This window comes from Thermobia domestica, chromosome 6, assembly GCF_964235325.1.
Source record: "Thermobia domestica chromosome 6, izTheDome1.hap1.1, whole genome shotgun sequence".
NCBI lineage: Eukaryota > Metazoa > Arthropoda > Insecta > Zygentoma > Lepismatidae > Thermobia > Thermobia domestica.
This window is the reverse complement of record NC_137459.1, coordinates 126,932,479-126,946,895: the sequence shown is the minus strand read 5'-3', so window position 1 is coordinate 126,946,895 and position 14,417 is coordinate 126,932,479. Positions and strand designations below refer to the sequence as shown.

The 14,417-nt window shown below is 38.1% G+C and overlaps 1 protein-coding gene across 1 annotated transcript in view; it reads left to right on the top strand.

Moving 5' to 3' along the window:
* LOC145688190 (transcription factor RFX4-like) overlaps positions 1-14,417 on the top strand; it is a 390,217-nt gene that overhangs the window by 180,410 nt on the left and 195,390 nt on the right. The window contains exon 3 of the mRNA XM_081762061.1: positions 1,489-1,589. Within this exon, the coding sequence (XP_081618187.1) occupies positions 1,538-1,589 (52 nt within the window). The 5' untranslated portion in view covers positions 1,489-1,537. The remainder of the gene's footprint in view (positions 1-1,488; positions 1,590-14,417) is intronic.

Below are 14,417 nucleotides of genomic sequence, written 5' to 3'. Positions count from 1 at the left end.
AATTGATAATATTTCTACCCGATTTCTGCAACTTCTCATCGACAATCTACTTGTTAGACTTAAGTCTGATAACGACTTTTCTTGGTCAGGTTTGAAATGCTCAGCAAGAAGTATCATCTTTCTATCACCATACAACATCTTTTCCATATCGACCATATCAGTTGGCAATGTCGACCCATGTAGAACAGAAACTTCATCTACCACGCCTTTGATAGGGAATAAATTATCAATTAAAGCCTGATAAACTGATGATTTCTTATCTATATATATAAAAGAGAACGCACAAATCCTTTGTGAACTCATCACGCTAATACGGCTGAACCAATTTCTTTCATTTTTGGGGGATTATTAGGATTTGGACCCTAGATGGTTTTTATCATATCACTTTAATTTTTAATTACCAGTGTCTTGAGATAATTGACCATTCAAGTGTCCATACGTACAAATCCTTTGTTATTAGTTCATCATAGGTAAAAATAAACGTATTTATATGCAACCCGCATGACCATGTGACTCGGCGGGTTAACATAAATGACAGGCGATATAATGTTAACATTTACTGGAATCTACTATGGTTTTTATCATATCACTTGAAAGCGAAAAAGTAAAAATTATCTAATTAACAAGGTTTATTGCGTTCAGGGGTGACCGCAGCGAAGCGGGGTGAACGCTGCTAGTCTATATATATAAAAGAGAACGCACAAATCCTTTGTGAACTCATCACGCTAATACGGCTGAACCAATTTCTTTCATTTTTGGGGGGTTATTATGATTTGGACCCTAGATGGTTTTTATCATATCACTTTAATTTTTAATTACCAGTGTCTTGAGATAATTGACCATTCAAGTGTCCATACGTACAAATCCTTTGTTATTAGTTCATCATAGGTAAAAATAAACGTATTTATATGCAACCCGCATGACCATGTGACTCGGCGGGTTAACATAAATGACAGGCGCTATAATTTTAACATTTACTGCAATTTGAAAGCGAAAAAGTAAAAATTATCTAAGTAACAAAGTTTATTGCGTTCCGGGGTGACCGCAGCGAAGCGGGGTGAACGCTGCTAGTTTGTTTATAAATTTAATTTTTGTAATTACGCATGAAGGTTTGATACCATTATCAAGTTCCCTCCCCCGTCTAGAAAGCGAAAGAGAACGAGGTTCCTGGAAAGTGTTCAGAGTTGAATGGGAATTTCCCTCCTTCTTCAACTTCAATTACCACACTGCTGTTTGCCACGTGCCAAATTATGATGAATTTCAATTAAATTCTCATAGTATAATTATTTCCTTGTTGAATTATTAATACTTTTCAGTGGAAAAAAGGATGAAATTTCAAAGTTCCAAATCAAAGTAAGTAGACCAACGCAAAGGGAGAACAAGTGTAAAATTTTCCATACAATTATGTGTACAATCCAAACTTCAAATTTCAGTGTAATTCATTAACATTCAATTAACATTCTTCATCACTTTCTTCCATATTAATAGGTAATCGCCGGAGAGATCAAGGAGGTTGATATATTAAACCAAATTTATCATGTCCAGACAGAACTTCAGTGACATCGGGCAAGCAAAATTTCTAATGGGCGGTGAGTAATATTTTTTTTCTTTAAAGTTTCATTATATACTGTTTGAAGGATTAAAAAACTTTCTTTAAAGAAAATCGCATTCATTATATGACCTTTGTTCTGAAAATCGCTAATGCGAGCAGCATCTCTCAATTATTTTAGCTACACATCTTGTAAAGAGTAGTAAGACATTTATTTATTTTTGTATGTGACACTAAATAATGCTATGACAAGATTGATTTGTAATTCGAGTGAATGTTATTGACAAAAGCACCATTGCATATTGTGAGTTCAACATAAACTTCTAAACAATCAACGATATAGGAAACCGCATAATATAAAATGTAACTTTGAAGAACAACAAAAAATATAATTTACAACCCTTTTCCGCTGTAGATCTTTTACTTAAAACCAGGGATAAAAGTGGATCTTAAAAGGTAAGGGAACGCATGACATCATGCCGTCCCCCGTCTCTGTCTTTGCCCATTGTAATTTTTTTTTTTTTAGACTGTAAGGGGACGCCACAAATATTTTCTGGAAGTGGGAAGACGGTGTCCCCCGTCGTTTCCCCTCACTTTAGCTCATGCTTAAAACCATAGGTCTAGTTTAGGTTGTCAATTATTTGAAAGACTTACAGCTAAAATTGATTTCGAATGAATGTTCCGTTAAAAATTAATAAATTTTCGTTATACATTAAGATGTTGAACACAAAATACAAGAAATAATAATAGGCAAACATGTAGTCACCATTAGTTAAGAGAGAAATGTAATGATAAAACTAATGTAATATATAACACGAAACGCGAACAGTTTTGATAATCAGTAGCAACGTGAATACCAGGAACATGCAATATTAAATCCGATAAAGAAAAAAATTGGAAAAGAAGAAAAAATTAAATTGCCTGGCGTCGATAACGTAAAGTAAACAAGAAAGGGAACTACAAATATAAACATCACCCGAATATATCTAACAATAAACACAGCAACCGTTTACTTAATTTAGTAGATACTATCTACATATTGTTTTCAAAGTTGAGTTGAATTATACATAGTGTGTGATGTGATGTTTCTTCAGATGTCGATTTTCTTAACACGTAACATATAATGCATAACTTATGATAGTGCACACGTAATATTTGAGGAACAGAAGTCTATTTTAAGCTAGTATTTCAAGCTTGAAAATGTACCTGCAGTTCAACGTTGGTGGAGCATGAGTTAGAAATTGAACCAGCTACACGCGTGATAATTCCATGACTTTATGAAAGTTTGAGATGCATGGTACCAACAATCTACGCAAACACATTCACCGACGTTGCTCAAGCAACTGCTCGCCGTTGTGATATATCTCTAGCTCTAAAACAACTACTTTGAGCACCTTCGGAAAATGTATACGTGCAGGCAACTTGTATTTTGCTTTACTGTAATATGTACTATACGAACAAAAACACCAGAGGTGCAAAAAGTGCAGCCAAGTTCGTCAGCCTCAAAAAGTGTTGAGATGAGGATGGATGAGCCAAGTTCCTTGGCCACTGCATCTGAAACGAACACTGGAACTTGGCGCGAGGTGTCTATAGTACTCGCGCCGAGTCGTGAAGCTTGACCTAGATCTACCGATTTCACCCCCCAATAGAACGCGAGGGTGTGTTCCAGTCGTCAACCCCCACCCATCACATTTTGTCAGTGTCTTCTCTCGCGCTACACGGAAAACATGTCCCAAGAGTACAGTGTTGTCGGATTGGCGTCAAGTTCCGTTTTGCTAATTCTTTTTTGTTGCGTTATGTTTTCGTTGTTACTGTTTGTGCTATTGTTACAATTTTAGACTAGTTGTTACAGTAGTTATTGTTGTGCAGTGTTATTATTGGCAATTTAAATGTTTTTTTTAATATATACTCGTTTACTATGTCTTCAAAGTTTGGCAACATAGTTGGTGAATTTCAGCTGTTTGACGTTTCCCCATGTTTGCGCTCGGGAAGCGGCTCCACGAAGTGTACCGAAGTTTTCCGATGTATTGGAGCTCAAGCAAAATATTTCTATGATTGGTTTAGAGCCCAAGCTTCACGACTCGACGCGAGTACTATAACATATTCGAATACATTAAGATGTCTGTTTCTAGTTTCACGGCCGGGACATTTCAGCCCTAAGGCTAGTGGTGACCCCCAAATCCACCACGCTCACAAACACCATCCCTAAGGCATATTAAAATTAAATAGAATTGGATTTAAATTTTACATTTTTAAAGGAGTCATAATGTGTCACATGCAACATTAGTTCCCAAGGGCTCTCCCACCGGGAATCGAACCCAAGACCCTGTACAAGAAAGACGCACATGCTAGCCACTAGAACAGAGGGGAGGATTTATTATATTTAATATCTGTCAGAGAGTTATGTCCAAACGAGATTCTAATTCGTTTACCCGAACTACAAAATCACGATCGCTAATATCTCATTTTTCATTACCTAAATACGAAGAGTATCAACAGGGCCCAAAACCCTGGATGCTGAATCCTCGCTGCTACATGACTAGACATAGCTGGTGTTACAATATACTTGGTTGTTCTCTACCTTTCCACATTGCGAAATTACTGAGTTTATTACATGACGCGCATGTTGCGCAGTTTCATACTGCCTCGGGTTTTCTTTCCAATGATATACGCCTTTCAAATAGCTTGTAATCTTAATTATATTTTCCACCAAAATATCCTAATTGTATATAAAACTACATGAACTGACATAAATTAAAGGGGTGCTCCCGGTTGACGTGGAAAGTTGGAATGATGAAGGGGGATGAAGAATTTCCCCACGTTATTTAAATGGGTCTTTTTTGGACCTTTAATCTCATGTTTTAGGAACTTGGAATTGGAATAAAAAAATTGAAATTCGGTGTGCTTGTACGTTTCCTTTCGTTAGTATTACTTAAGTAAATCAGTAAAAATAAACAATTCCAACTTTAGAGTGGTTTTATGGGGAACTGAAAAATTTTTCCCAATATATTTATATGGGGCACCTTTTACACCCCAAAATTATAGGACACTTCATGTAGGGCTACAATGATTAAATTTGACATGATTGTAGCTTTTCGGAACTAACCTACAAGAAAATTGCTAAAAGTGAATATTTTTAATTTTTAAGGAGTCTAAAGGGAGATGAAGAAATCCCCATGTTATTTAAATAGGCGTTTTCCTGGAGTACAAAATCTTATCTTTAAGATAGTTGAAATAGGAAAAGAAACTTGAAATTCGGGAATTGTGAGCTTAGGAGGTGTGAGGAAGTAGGCCGAGCAAAGGCGGGGATGTGGGGGCGAACCCCCAGGAGGGCAAATTCAGGAAATATGAAGAGCAAAGGCACGAAATTCACTGTTGATGAAAAGGCTGATACGTAAGAGATTCGCACACTGTTCACAAATAGAGACACGAAGCATCAAGTACATTTTTACATAACGACTATGGTAACCATAATATAGCTCGGGGTACCAATATATTTACGAAATCGGTTACATTTTGTTGCTAGTCTCACATAAATTCGAATAATTGGATTTCTCATTTCTTCGAAAACTTCATTAATTTCAAATATTCTCATCTCAACATTATCTTAGTTATCAAATTAATTTCAATATCTATTTAATACCAATGACTGCAATAAAGGAAAAATCTTCACCGAGAAAAGAAAAATAAAATTGGTTTTCCTTGTCTGGGTTTCCAATTACGAAATTTACGGCAGTATGTACGGGTCTTAACCCACGTTTTTAAAAGTTAACTGATTCACAGAACATGCCTCATTAACTTGCTTAACTACTTATTAATAGCTTTCACTTATTTTACTCGCACACTGAGAACAAATGGATGTGGCGTACGTAAAAACGTTGGTTACATGTGTAAATCCTGTAGTTGTTGGACTTAACGTACACTAAACGTATAACTGAAAAAATTATATTTTAAACATACTTTCCGTTGAAGTGTTCTGAATAAACGTACTTTCCGCACGAACGAAAGAACTGTATGGAGGCAGTCAGGATCTCACATACAGATGGCCGTATGTAACTTATAGCTGACGTACGTAATGTACGGAAGACTGTTAGATGTCAGACATCCTTCAACTACATTTTGTAACATCTAAGCGGGAAAGAGGGAAGTACGTATGTAGCATATGGATAACGTATGTTAAGTATTGATTTCTGTAGTAAACATAAGGATCCCGTATATTTGTACACTATATCGCTGTCCGGATAACGGATTTTTCTCAGTGACCTTAGCTCGTTTTTCTATTAACCCAGAACGACAGGGACACGAACACAGAAACATCAAGGGGAATTAAGATTCCAAAGGCTCTTCCACCGGGAATCGAACCCAGGACCCCATACACCAAAGGCGCACGTGGTAGCCAATAGACCAGCGAAGATGGCACCAACCCGACCATTCGGACGATTGACAACATTATCACTATACACATGATGTGTTCAATAACGGAATCGTTCCCGATTTCTGATTGTAAGGACAGTTTTTTTTTTCCAATGAAAAATTTCCCATAGCAAATTCCTCAAACTTCATTCTCAAGCCGTTATAAGGTACCTTTATGGAGATTTTTGCATCTTTATCTCACTAAGAAGTACCTAATGGCTATGAAAAGTTCTTCGCCCATAAAAATTTCCATAGTACATTCCTTAAATTTTGAACCTTTTACTTACACAAGTCATTACGTAAGGTAGGTACGTACCATTATGCAGAGTTTCAATTCTCTATCTCATTTGGAAGCACCTAATCAATGATGAATGAGTAAATGAACCGATCTCTGTTTGAGTAAGGACAGTCTTTCCCCCATAGAAAATTCCATAGCACATTCCTTAAATTTCCCATGAAAAATGATCCACGAAAAATTTCCCATAGCACATTCCTCACATTACCGTCCTTTTTCACACTCAAGTCATTATAAGGCACCTTTATGCACAGCCAGCTTCACGTCATTATCTCATTGGGAACTAGAAAAGCAATGTGATGAGTGAGTAAATGAAAGTTTTGATGCTTTGCTAAGGACAGTTTTTCGTCCATGAAAAATTCCCCATAGCATATTCCTCACATTTCGGAATTTGTTCACACTTAAGCCATTATAAGATACATTTATGAAGAGTTTCACGTCTTTGTCTCATTGGGAAGTACCTAATCAATTTGATGAGTGAGTGAGTGAAACGATTTTTTTTTCCTGGCTAAGGACAGTTGTTTGCCCATAAAAAAAATTTCATAGCACATTCCTCAAATTTCGGACTTTTTCCATACTCACGTTATTATAGGGTATATGTATGCAAATTTTCATGTTTCTATCTCATTGGGAAGTAACTAATCAATTTGATGAGTGAGTGAGTGAAACGGTTTCTTGCTTGGCTAAGGACAGTTTTTGCCCATAAAAACTTTCCCATTGCACATTCCTCAAATTTCGGACTTTTTCCATACTCAAGTCATTATAAAGTACCTTTGTGCAGAGTTTGACATTTCTGTTCCATTGGGAAGTACCTAATCAATTTGATGAGTGAGTGAGTGAAACGATTTTTTTTTCCTGGCTAAGGATAGTTTTTTGCCCATAAAAAAATTCCCATAGCACATTCCTGAAATTTTGGATTTTTTCCATACTCAAATTGTTACAGGGTTTCTTTATGCGAAGTTTCACGTCTCTATCTTATTGGGAAGTACCTAATCAATTTGATGAGTGAGTCAGTGAGTCAGTGAGCCTGAAAACTGCATATATTAGGGGTCCAGTACTCGTATATGGTTGAAGGTGGGAATGTGAGATTTGGCATATGAGCACATCTCTTGGATATCTCCCTAAATTATAAAGTTCATGTTTCTACTCTTAATAGAATCGTTTTGACAAAGCCTCGAAATCGGCGATTTTACCCAAAACTCTTGTTCGTGTATAATATTCTTACGGCAGTGCAGACCAGTTTTCATTTTCTTCGCGGAACTTGGCTGCCATGCACTGCCGTGCATGTTGAACTTTGTTATAAATAAGATTTGACGCTAACACACAATAGAGAATTTTCTATCGTTAAAGCGTGTATACATTCTTTCGACGGACTTTGTATACTCACTTCATGTATACTACCTAACCTGGCCTCAATGTTTATGCTAAAATAAATGTTTACGTATCGATCTGAAAATGGAATTCTAGAAGTATATCAGTAACTCGTAAGCAAATATTAAGTGAAAAAAATATGCTTTATCTCCCACAGAATACATGCACCAAGAAAATATTGGGTCTCACAACAGAAAATATTGCAAGATGTCATACTAAAGTAAATTTTGAAAGAATTATAATGTTTCATAAGATGCAATTAGTTGCCAATCTAAACTGGATCTGCACATTCTCTTTTACCACTTCGAAATATTTCTTTTCATTAAACTGCTTCTGACATTAATATTACTATAATTTGTCATTACATTACATTGTTTGCTCAAAATCATCAATGAGAAATCACCCCTTAATTCTTTTAGGGATTCTCAACGTTTCCTATTCGCGCAGTGTTAGGCAAAATCAATTGAAATCAATTGCAATTGAACAATCAATTGAAAGTAATTGCTCTGAAAATTAATTGCAATTGACTTCAATTTGTAATTGACAATTAATTTCGATTGCAATTGAATTCAATCATAAAATTTGCAATTAATTTTTCGTCATTTGTTAATTGTTAATTGGTCACCAGCCAATTGAAACATTTAATTGTTAATTGTCAATCGCAAAGGGTACAATTGAAACATTTAATTATTAATTGCAATTGACAATATAACCTTGTAATTGTTAATTGCAATTAAAATCAGCAATTAAAACTGAAGATAAGAAGATGTGTGTATATTGTGTTGTCCACTTGTTACTGTTTTACATATTTCAAAGAAGTTACTTCTAATAAATGCTGGATAACTACCATCCCTTCGCCTCCCTGCGAAGAAAGCCGTGAAACTAATTATTTTTTAAATATATTATGTTTATAGCTCTATCTCCCTCGAAAGAACTGTATATGACCGCCATGCATAAATGGGGATGGGCACGAGCGAGTTCGAGTGAGTTTTCTTTAAAACTCGACTCAACTAGAAGCTGACATCTTTCAGCTCGACTCGAGAACTCGGCTCGAAAAATTTACCCCAACTCGACTCGAATTCGGATCGAGTTTCGAGTCGAGTCGAGCCAAAACGAACCAATTCGAGCTAAATCCTTTGTGTAGTTCCAATTACGACTCTCTTCAAGTATCCTACATAGACAATATAATTATCAATGATACTACTACTATACTAATTAATATTATAACACAGTGTATAAACATGGAGTATAGGCGGTTTTTATCCGAATACTAAAAATTAGTTGACTGTCGATCTTGGTCGTCAAGAAATCTTTAGGAGGCAAGGACATTGGTCACGAGGCTCTAGATTTGAGTTCAGGAGGAGCAAGTATTCGGGCTCGGGCCAAAAATTGTTAAAAGTTATAAGACTCCAGAAAAACATGCAACTCTATCCATCACGACTCTGGAACTCACTAAAGAAATAATAAACCCTTCTGACCAGAGTATATACACTTGTTTATTAAAAACTAAATTCCAGTGTAACAGTTTCAACAACGTAACGTTGTCTTCATCATACACTAACTCTGATGAAGAGTCTTAGTGTCTGATGAAGACAACGTTAAGTTGTTGAAACTGTTACACTGGAATTTAGTTTTTAATAAACAAGTGTATATACTCTGGTCAGAAGTGTTTATTATTTCTTCAGAAAAACATGTTCAAAACTGCTCGAGCCGGATTTAGGGTTGTCAACGACTCAAGCGGCTAGCTCACAGCTCATTCACTAATCAAACCAAACCGAGAAGTGAGCCGAGCCAACAGCTCACCCAACCGAGCCAGCTCGAGCCGATGGCTCACACGAGCCGAACCGAACCGAGCCGGTTTTAGCCATCGGCTCAAATGAGCTGACTGGAACCCAGCTTATGGACTCGTTTCAACGGAGCTGGTTCGAGCCATTGGCTAAAATCGAGTCGAGTCGATGACTCGTCCCTACCGAGCCGGCTCAAGCCATCGGCTCAATTGAGCCCAGTCGATGGGTCATCCCAACCAAGCCAGCTGAAGCTGTTCGCTCAGTTGAACCGAGCCGAGCCGGTTGACATCACTATCCCGGTTGGGCTTCTGCTTTGGCTAAAAAATTGGACCGTGCAGTTCTCAGCCTTGATGGTAACAACTACATTATATATTTATATTTGTTCTCACGGCGTCAGTAACTTGTTCTGCCACCAACGAATTTCGAGGTAATTTGTTTTGCATCTTTTGTGTCGCTTTGTGCGCCAATTCCCACATTTTGTGCGTCACCGGAAGTGGGTCAAAATGGGCCTACAAATATGGCACAACAAGTTATTGTTTTTTTTCCTACCAATGAATTTCGAGGTCGTTTTCTTCACATCGTTTTGCGTGTCTACTTCAACGTTTTGTGCGTCATGGGAAGTAGGTTAAAATGAGTCCCCAAGGTGGGACGAAAATGACCCACTGTTCCGCCACCAACGAATTTCGAGGTCGCTTCTTTCGCATCGTTTAGTGCCAGTTTCTTTCCGTTTTGAGCGAGTATTTTCGCGTTTTCTGCGTCACCGGAAGTGGGTCAAAATTGGCTTTCAAGATGGGACGAAAATGACCAAGAGTTCCGCCACTATCGAATTTCGAGGTCGTTAATTTCACATCGCGTACCCTTTTGTGAGCCTATTTCGACGTTTTTTGCGTCACTGGAAGAGGGTCAAAACGAGCCTTGAAGGTGGAACGAAAATGACCCACTGCTCCGCCACTACCGAATTTCGAGGTCCTTCCTTTCGCATTGATTAGTGCCTGTTTTGTGCCGTTTTGTGCCCATATTTCCAAGTTTTGTGCGTCACCAGAAGTGTGTCAAGATGGGACCACCAAGGTGTGACGAAAATTACCCACTGTTGCGACACTATCGAATTTCTAGACCATTTCTTTCTTAATCGTTTAGTACATTTTTTAAAGTTTTCTGCACCTATTTTTCATCTTGTGCATCACCCAAGGTGAGTTAAACGGGCCTTTAAAGTGGGATCTAAATGACTCACTGTTCCGCCACTATCGAATTTTGAGGTCGCTTCTTTCGCATCGTTTAGTGCCTGTTTTGTACGTTTTGTGCGTCAACGTAAGTGGGTCAAAATGGACCTACGAATATAACGAAACAACTTAATGCTGTTCCGCCACCAACGAATTTGGAGGACGTTTTCTTCACATCGTTTAGTGTGTATTTTGTACCGTTCTCTTCGCCTACTTCCACGTTTTGACCATCACCAGAAATGCGTCAAAATGGTCATAGTGAGAAAACAGAGCCATTGTTCCGCCACTATCGAATTTGGAGATCGTTTCTTTCGCATCGTATAGTGCCTGTTTTGTGCCGTTTTGTGCGCCTATCTCCACTTTAGTGCGACAAAGAAAATGGGTCAAAATGACCTACAAGTATAGCGGTATAACTTAATGCTGTTCCGTCACCATCGAATGTCGAAGTGCGTGATTTGTTTGTGATTCACATTTTTTGTGCGTGATTTGTGTCGCTTTGTACATCAGTGAAATTGGGTCAAAATGGGCCTTGAAAGTGGGATGAATATGTCTTTTTCTGACATATTTGTAGGTCCTCTTTGACTTACTTTCGGTGGCGCACGAAACGTAAATGTATGCTTAGAAGCGGTACAAAACATGCACTAAACGATGCGAAAGAAGCGACCTCGAAATTTGATACTGGTGGGAAAGTGGGTCATTTTTCTTCCCTCGTTGAATGCCCATTTTGACCCACTACCATTGATTCACAAAACTTGGAAATAGGCTTGAAAAACGGTAGAAAACACGCACAAGACGATCTGAAGGAAACGATCTCGAAATCGTTCCTGACGGAACAGCATTAACTTGTTCCGCCATATTTGTAGGATAACGTTGACCCATTTCTGGTGACGCACAAAATGTGGAAATAGGCGCACAAAACGACACAAAGATGGCACTAAACGTTGCGAAAGAAACGACCTCGAAACTCGATAGTGGCGGAACTCTTGGTCATTTTCGTCCCATCTTGATAGCCCATTTTGACCCACTTCCTGTGACGCACAAAACGTGGAAATAGGCGCACAGAACCGTACAAAACTGGCACTAGGCGATTTGAAGGAAACGACATCGAAATTCGTTGGTGGCGGAACAGCAATAACTTGTTCCGCCATATTTGTAGGCCCATTTTGACCCACTTGCGGTGACGCACAAAAAGTGAGAATATGCGTACAAAATAACACAAAACGATGCGAAAGGAACCATCTCGAAATTCGTTGGTGGTGGAACAAGTTAATGAAGCTGGCGGCAAATGACGCTGTCTCGTTATAAAAATCTATAGTCGTTTCGCTATCGAGACGATTCGTGATGCACTAAAAGTACCCCTCGAGATGCACTAGAAGTGCGGGACAAAATGCAACCTTGTCGTGAGCACCATTAAAAGGATTCCACATTACTGCTTACATTTCTCATGGCTTTCGCTTTCCAGTATAATCAGATCATGATTTCAAAACGAGTTAAAACGAGCTGAACGAGTAAGCTATTTGTCAAACTCGGCTCGACACGAAACTCGACATCAATTTATGGAGGTAAAAATAAACAGAACGTGTCCTTGCATTGTTTAAAAATCTCTTTTATGGAAGGGGGACTTTCTATGTATGGGAAATTGGTAGTGGGTTGATTTGTAAAAAATAATCGAAATCGATCGATATTAGTTGAGAAACAAAAAATACAGTGCTACGCATTATATATCCACTGCTTTCTATTACAATAATGGGTGAAATGTGTGTTTAGCGTTCAGAGCTCAAGGAAATCAAGTTGTGAGAAAAAGAGACATAAAATTTGTACTGTAAGCTTAATTACATGGAAATTTTAAGTTTGTACGGTACGCTTAATTATATGGAAAATTTTATACTTTTTTCCTTTAAGTTGGTCTATAACTAGATTTGGGACTTTCAAATTTTATTCTTTTTTCCACTGGAAAGTATCTATAATTCAACAAGGAAATAATTATCAATGATAATTATAATAATTATGTATATAATTGAATTTATTGAAATTTGGTCCATGACAAGCACTTCATCATTTCGTACTAACTGTTGTGCCCGTTCTTCGCATGGATCAGATAAAATATCAATGTAAACAAACTGAACAACGGGAGAACAATTAAGAAACATTTCTAAAATTGGATATATTTTGTGTGAATATATATCCAACAACGTGCATGTGTTTTCATTTTGAAGGCCCATGGGCGCTGAATTTGAACGTAAACACTATCGTATACATCTGAGCAACCCCGATAAATACGGATTCGGCACAAATATTGGTCATTTTCTACTATTTTTACATGTCCTGTTAAACGCCCCCTGAAACCCCCTTGGTTCGAATTGTGAAAAAAATCTCCTCTGGCCCCCAGCCGATACCGTGAAAACTATGAATGTGACACTAACATCTGCCATTTTCTACTAATTTTTACGTATCCCGGTAAAAGCACCTATGATCCTCTGGTTCCAATTTTAAGAAAACAACGCCTCTCTCCCGCAGCAGGTGGGGGCTGTATTTGGAAGTCAACGCCTCTGGAAGTATCACCATTCATCTCAGCGACAGCGAAAACTATGGATTTGACACTAATATCGGTCATTGTGGATTATTTTTGCATGTCTAGTGATTCCCTTTATAATCCCGTTCGTTAGATGATGGGAGCTAAATGTGAAAGAAAACGCGGTCTTCAGTTTCCACGTTTTGTGCGTCACAGCGACTCCGAAAACTATGGATTTGACATTAATATCGGTCGCTTTCGATTATTTTTATATGTCTCCGAATTCCCCTCTCTGGTGACCCAAGGCCCGCATACAAAGGTGGATGAATTTGAAAGTCATCGCTAATGGTAGTGTCACCATTGATCTCAGCGACCGCGAAAACTATGAAATCGACACTAACATCGGTCATTTTCTACTACTTTTACATGTCCCGGTAAACGTCCCCCTGAGACCCTCTGGTTCAAATTTTGTCAAAAACGCTTCGACCTGGACCAAGGTATCGGTGACCAAAATTTGGTAACTCTTGGTCAACTTGTCTGGTCCCCAGGCCGGTCCCGGTAAACATCTCTCTGAGACCCCCAGTTCGAAATTTGAAGAAAAAAACTCTTCGTCTTGATCTGGGGCCTAGACCAAGCTACCCGTGACCAAATTTTGAAAACTTTCGGTTCACTCTTCTGGTCCACAGGCCGCACAAAGATAGACAGACAGGCACAAACAAACTCTTTTTTATTTATATTAGAAAGTTCAGATCCACCTTTATTGTAATAGATCGGTGTTTGAGTGATTGATCTTAGAAATTCAAACCCCGATGAGTGATAATTTCATAGCCTTGTTTTATTACAAGTTAAAACTCTTTAGTCAGTAGAGAAGATGGCGTGAATCATGGGTCAGAGTTGATGACAATGGGTTTTGGTGGGCCTGTGGGTCACAGTGGATGAGAGTGGTTCATGGTGGGTGGTGGGTCAGAGTGAGTCACGGTGGGTCGTGGGTCACGATAGGTGGTGAGTCAATTGGTCATGGCTGAAGTTTTCATTGCCCCGCGGCCTCTCTGAACTACAGTGTTGAAAATTAATCAGTGAAAATCAATTGCAATTGATCAATCAATTGAAAGTAATTACTGTGGAAATCGATTGCAAATGAATTAATTGCCAATTAATTTCAATTGCAATTGAATGACTGAATTCAATTGCAATTACCTTCAATCGATTGATTAATTGCAATTGATTCTCCATTATTAATGGCCAACTGCAATTAAAATTAACCATTACT